We start from the raw sequence: 6,473 nt of genomic DNA, 5'->3' as shown, positions 1-6,473 counted from the left end.
CCACTCCGCCTACCGTAAACCATCAGTCTCCGATCAAAGAAAGTAAATACAGTACAAACACCCTTTCATGTGAACGCTTACCGCTAGGGAACACCCTAGGTGCTCTCGTCTGGCGTTGATTGTGATCGGAAACTGAGGGTTTACAGGAGGCGGAGTGGGCCTTTAAGAACGATAAAAGAAAAAAAATTCACAGATTTAATCTTTAGTGATATTTTGTTGGCTATCAGCATGTTACATGTCATATTTCTCCAAAATCTTCTGTGGACCTTGTCTGCTCGTTCCTCTTCAGACCTTTTTTTCTGTATCCAAACTTTATTCCCCCCTCTGCTTCTTTACCTCTGTAAACTTGTAGAGCTAGTTATTATTTGATAAATACCCAGCAACCAAACAAATAACGAGCCAGCAACAGCCTGAATCCTTGACAGCGCATGGGTTAAGAAGCTGTTCTGTGTCGGCACTACTTTTGCGACTGAAAAGTTCCGAACGCTCTAATGTACAAAATATACATCTCTGGAGCAAGCAAAACGAACGTACCGCATTTAAACTAGCACCTACAGGCTTGAACACATGAATCTCCATATAAAATCCATGAGTTCGGTTGTTTTTTGACTCAAAATCTAACAATCACCCGGCAAGCAAGTTCCAAGGCAAGTAACTCTCACACTGTGTCTAGCGACAAGAGTAGTTCCTCTTTCAAATTTCTTTGCATACGGTTTCTTCGACAGAAAGACTGCAATCCGACGGTCAGTTTTGTACAATATTTCATTTTATAAACAGATCACACGCAACCGAATGCACACATCCCATCAATTTTAAGAACATAAAGCGGTTTCATACACTGTTTTGCCCCCCCCCCCCCCCCCCCCCCCAAAAAAAAACAAAAACAAACTTCATACAGTATTTAACGTTGAAACACGGGTGCAAGAGTTCGTCTGCTTAATCCTATTCCACGAAAGAAAATTTCCTCAGCGATACCAAAACATGAACAGAACACAAAATATCTGCCTTTACCGCCACAGCAGAATAACAATTAACGTAACTGTGTACTTGGTTTTAGTACAAAACAGGGAAACTGACATGAAGTGTTAACAAAGAACAAATGTTTATTTTTGAATGTTTTATGTATGTTTTATTACGGACACAAAAGCTCAGCAATGCAATTTCTCTTTTAGAGATTAATAAAGTTTATTGTATTGTATTGTATTGTAACAGAATTGAATGATTTTCACGGAACTAGACAACAGCGCATTAATTAATCGCCTGCGCAGGTGAATAGGATTCGATCAAACTTTAGCACAAAAACTCCTCTTTTCTTTGATTAACTGAAGAAAGGAGGAATAAAGAGGTTACACACTTCGTCTCAGTTCGAGGTCATGAAAAAGCTCGCTGAAGCTCGCATTTTTCATGATCCGCTAACTTCGACCATTATTTGCAATATTCACTGAGACTCGGCATGTAACCACGACGTAATGCCTCCAATGCGTACCCAGAATTATTCATCAAGAGGAAAGCAACGGATGGATCATCTAAGCTGTGCTTGCAGAAAGTAATATAAAATACCGTCACAAGTTTTTGGACCTACCTTTCATGGAAAAGCGGTAACTGAGGGTTGTTTAAATTCAAGGGTTCACAAGGGCTGAAAGTGAGAACACTGAAATCTGGTCCAATACCAGGCACGATCGGAGATGAAGGCTTGGCTAAAGTGGAGGATGAATGCAGTCCACCTCCTGTCGTGGACATAGAAATAGCAGGGGGTGCATGTGAACTGGAATTTCCAGCGGTGGAGCTACGGCCTGAAGAAAGAGACCCCTGCTGAACAGTCTCGGTACTGGAGGACTTGGCTGTGGCAGACCTGCTTGTAGAGACTGCAGTGTTTCCGCTGAAAGGCGCAGTTTTGATCATTAAACTTCTGCTCAGACTTTCTGTACTGAATACCACGGGCAGACTGGGAATGGGTCTGATGCTGCTGCTGTCAATGGTGCTTAGCTGCTCATTATCCATGTCACTATCCATTGGAACAGTGCTGCTGCTGTTTGGGTCTATCTGCGTACAAGATCCCACCTGAGAGCTGCCAACATTCAATGTCTCTTCTTCAGGGCGTATGTTGCCGCTGATGGATTTTGGAGCATTCCTTGGGTCAGAAAGCATCGTAGTGTTTGGTTCATGTCCCATCATCCCCAGAACAGGTGTTCCCCCCGTCATCTCAAAGGAAGGTGTCATCAAACCTCCATGGCTATTATGCATGATGCCATGTGTGCCACTGCTATCCATTCTCTGTGGAGCAGGCATTGGGATCTGGCGCCCTGAGTCTTTAGTCTCGCTGCTCATGTCCAGTAAACCTACAGAGGAGAGATAAAAAAAATGCAAGAAAAATAATAATAATCAATTTAGTTGATTGTTGAAAGTTTGACGCATTTAAGATAATTACGGATGTACCATGTCATAATACCAAACACATAAGAGCCTTAAATCACTATTAAAATCTGGGTGAGACATAAAGCCTGTGCTGCGACAACTGTCTTGTGTGTGGCGCACGTTATATGTCAAAGCAGCACCGCCCTGATATGGCCCTTCGTGGTCGGCTGGGCGTTAAACAAACAAACAAACTAGTCAAATGGACGGTCGTTCATTCTACCATACACTCATGTACACTTGTCTTTAAAGAGAAAAATAAAGACTTGATGTTACTGTTCTGTCTTTAAAACCTGTTGTTGATAAACGAAACATTAAATGAGTGGTATTGATTTAAAGGCTCGCGTAGCACAGTTACGTCGGTTTTAATTGTATACCTACTGGAGAAAAACCTCCGTGTCTATTTCCCTTTTCACATCATTTTATTTTGTATTATCTCTTTTGCTTCCTCGCAGATTAAGGAAGTGAGCATTGCATTTTGAAAGGCGTGCTACAAACAGAAAAGGGGCGAATGCCAGGTGGTGCAGGGAAAAAACTGATCGCAAAGTTCCTATAATAAAATATACTATTAATGAATTTGAAACATGGAAGGTCCATGAGGGATTGTTCTTCAGTTGTTGCTGGGTTTTGTTTTGTTTAGTGGGTTTTTTTGTATGGCAATTCATAGCGGGAATTCTGTTTAATTTGTTTACATTCACGTTTTATTTAGCTGCCCTTGATCGAAGCGGTTATGGCAACAATGGGAAGGCATCAACATACGGATCATTGAACGCATTATGTTGAATTTACGCGGGTGGTTCATGACGCGAATTTGTGTGCTTTGCAAGCGATTTTGATGATGATTTTTTTACCAGCGAAAAAACACCGGGTAGCTCTAAAAATCAACCGGTAAGCCATACCAGGAGCCAATTTTGTTCCGGTATTTTCTCATTTCAACCGGTAAATTACAGGTAATTACCGGTTAACTCCAATACTTCACGTTGTATTTAATTAGTATGTAAATGATAGTTTCTTCAAAGTTTAACCACAAAACACTATTTCTAAAATATAAAAAATTACAGAATATACAAACAGGTCTGAAAGCTCTTCCTCACCTGTACGTCCTGTTCCATCATTCTGCAGGTCCTGTGGATTCATACCCAACTTTGATAGCGCGTCTTTAGCCCTTTCAATGCAAACAGGGTGGTGACTATGACACTGGTCAATGCTGATGCTGACCAAGGAATCCAGCAACTTCTTGTGCTTCATGATCTCCGCTTTGTTCCGGTCAACACAGGCCAGGTTTTGCAGTGTGATCACGATGTTTGCGCACGCTGTCAATTCTGAAACCAGACAATTGCAAGATATCACTTGTCTGCTGGCTGTCCTTACAATCACTTCCTATCAGAGAAATGTTTGTGAACAGTTATTTGTGTCGACTCCATGATGATTTTATGTCACGTAGGTACGTCATTTTTCTACTGTACATAAATCCATGAAATTTAATTCTTGAAACTTGATACACGCACGATATTTTTCATCGGGAAGTCAAATGCATACCTGACAATGAGTGTGTTGAGGGGGGAGCGCGTGCGTGTGTGTGTGTGTGTGTGTGTGTGTGTGTGTGTGTGTGTGTGTGTGTGTGTGTGTGTGTGTGTTCGTGTGTGTATGTGTGTGGGAGTGCATGCGTGTAAAATAGTTAGCAATAAATCAATTAACCGAATGTGGGTTTCGACCATACCAGTTGGAATCCAACCAAAACAAGAACAAACAAACAGACTCAGGACATTTGATCGTTAATCACAGGTGGTGTAAACAGAAAATCATTTTGATTTATGCCCACAAAGAAGCAGATCGTACACATCAAAGGCGGAAAATGAGATAACGCAAACACAGAACAATTCCAAGGAAAAAAGCGTCAGCCCTACCTTTACACTTGTTCTCAGAAACGCAATTCTCCAAGACTTTCTCCAGGTAGGGGAGAACGCCCTCCTGCACCAGCAGCTCTCTGTTGCCTGGATTATATGTCACTATGCCGACAGCTGGAACAAACCGTTTTTTGGGCTTTGGAACGCAGTGCAGGGATACAACGTCACGTCATTATGTCAAAAAAAAATGTTTACGCACTTAAAACGACTGCAGGTGTCGGGAAATCTTCTGAACGTCACCATGATTACGAATAACAAACCAGGCGCACGCACACGCATACTCATCTAACGGATCAAGTGTCTACTGACTTTGCATACGAAAAAATGTTGTTCTGGTTATTTTGTTTTGAAAATGTGAGCGCATACACCCCTATGTTTCAGTCATCCTGTCTGTCTTTCTTTCTTTCTTTATTTGGTGTTTAACGTCGTTTTCACGAAGGTTATATCGTGACGGGGAAAGGGGGGAGATGGGATAGAGCCACTTGCCAATTGTTTCTTGTGCACAAAAGCACTAATCAAAAATTTGCTCCAGGGGCTTGCAACTTAGTACAATATAATATTATTACCTTACTGGGAGAATGCAAGTTTCTAGTACAAAGGACTTAACATTTCTTACATACTGCTTGACTAAAAACCTTTTCAAACATTGACTATATTCTATACACGAAACACTTAACAAGGGTAATAGGAGAAACAGAATCCGTTAGTCGCCTCTTACGACATGCTGGGGAGCATCGGGTAAATTCTTCCCCCTAACCCGCGGGGGGTCATCTTGTCTGTAACGCTCTGCCTTACTTGTTTATGTTTATCACGTAGGCTTACACTAACGAGGCAACTTGGTAACAATATTAGCATAAAAGTGGCCATTCGTAAAATTACAGTCTTGGTCTAAGGACTATGAGCACTCAAGAATAAAAGCTGGTTCTTTTTCTTGTAACAGTGCCCCGGAAAAAGAACAATAACATTCATTTGCTTGCAACCGCTTGCTCATTTTAACGCTTCCTATTGTCTCAGATGTGAAGAGATTGGTTCCACATAACTCTCATTTTCCTTGTCGTCGGCCATATTTTCCACCACTTACGTCCCTTTGATAGTAAGATGTGTGTGTGTGTGTGTACGTATGTGGTAAAATTATCACAGTACCCTTGCTGTTCTGCTGAACATCATTAATATTGTCGGTGATGACTCACTGCAAGTTTCAAAATAACTACTTACTGGGCAAACATATTAGGCCTGGATTAACTCGTGTGACAAATGTAGAAGCTTGTTTTCATATTTCTTTGTTCCGTATACTCTACAGAAACAGACGGGTACGCCAGTTGTAAATCATGGCAATATTTATTTAATGACACTTTTTCATCGTTTTTTTTCTTTGTTTGCTTCTTTGTTGGGTTATCAAAATAAGAATTGAAAATAAAGACGCAAAACCATGTATAATACACTCCTACGGCACTGTAAGTGGCTTCATGTCTGCTAATATGGTGAAATGTGTTTTTTTTTAAATATGTCCTGCTACTTCTTTGGGAAAAAAAACTTATTTTTTTAAATGTGAAAAAAATCAACCCAATTCTAAAGCGTCACGACCAGTTCAACAGGTAGAAAAACAGGTATTCAGGCAATACATGTACCTGTCATTGCTCCCGACAGTTTTTTGTCGTGTGGATTAAATCCTTCACGCTCCAGCGCCTTCAGCTGACCCAGGAGAAACTGAACCATGCCATGGTTTGGGGAGAATATGTCTGCTCGCCTCTCCGTCTCCACCAAAGCCAGAGCAGTGACTGCGTAGTAGTACATCCTGACCAATGAAACGTACACAGTCATCTCAAACGGCAATCTTTTCCTTCCCATAACTAATACGTGATTACAACTATGATACTGGCTTGTGTGTAACGACACTTATATTGGGTACGTTTGAACTCTGTGTTTCAATGTGTAAGCCTTATAATATGTAGACAAATCAAACACAGTTATCACTTAAGATAAGACTAGAATGGCTAGGTTAAACAAAACACTTGGGTTTTGCCTACCACACCAGTTCTTTAAACCCAAAAGAAGTCAGCTGACCAGTCTCGAAAAGAACCCACTCGCTTGAGATGAAGAACAAGTCAGCTTGCCACCTGGTGACCTGGTCAGCAGTAATTGATTTATACCATT

At 41.1% G+C, this 6,473-nt stretch overlaps 1 protein-coding gene across 1 annotated transcript in view; it reads right to left on the bottom strand.

Annotated features, from left to right (window-relative positions):
• LOC138980842 (zinc finger protein 341-like) overlaps nt 1-5,384 on the bottom strand; it is a 17,732-nt gene extending 12,348 nt beyond the window's left edge. Inside the window, exons 1-4 of the mRNA XM_070353724.1 lie at nt 5,360-5,384; nt 4,320-4,433; nt 3,507-3,734; nt 1,583-2,339 (exon numbers count right to left, since the gene is read on the bottom strand). Of these exons, the coding sequence (XP_070209825.1) occupies nt 1,583-2,339; nt 3,507-3,734; nt 4,320-4,433; nt 5,360-5,384 (1,124 nt within the window). The remainder of the gene's footprint in view (nt 1-1,582; nt 2,340-3,506; nt 3,735-4,319; nt 4,434-5,359) is intronic.
• Nucleotides 5,385-6,473: the final 1,089 nt, after the last annotated feature.

The sequence above is a fragment of the Littorina saxatilis genome, linkage group LG11, assembly GCF_037325665.1.
Source record: "Littorina saxatilis isolate snail1 linkage group LG11, US_GU_Lsax_2.0, whole genome shotgun sequence".
In the NCBI taxonomy this organism is placed as follows: domain Eukaryota; kingdom Metazoa; phylum Mollusca; class Gastropoda; order Littorinimorpha; family Littorinidae; genus Littorina; species Littorina saxatilis.
Note: the sequence above shows the minus strand (reverse complement) of the source record. Positions and strands in the feature narration are given on the sequence as shown.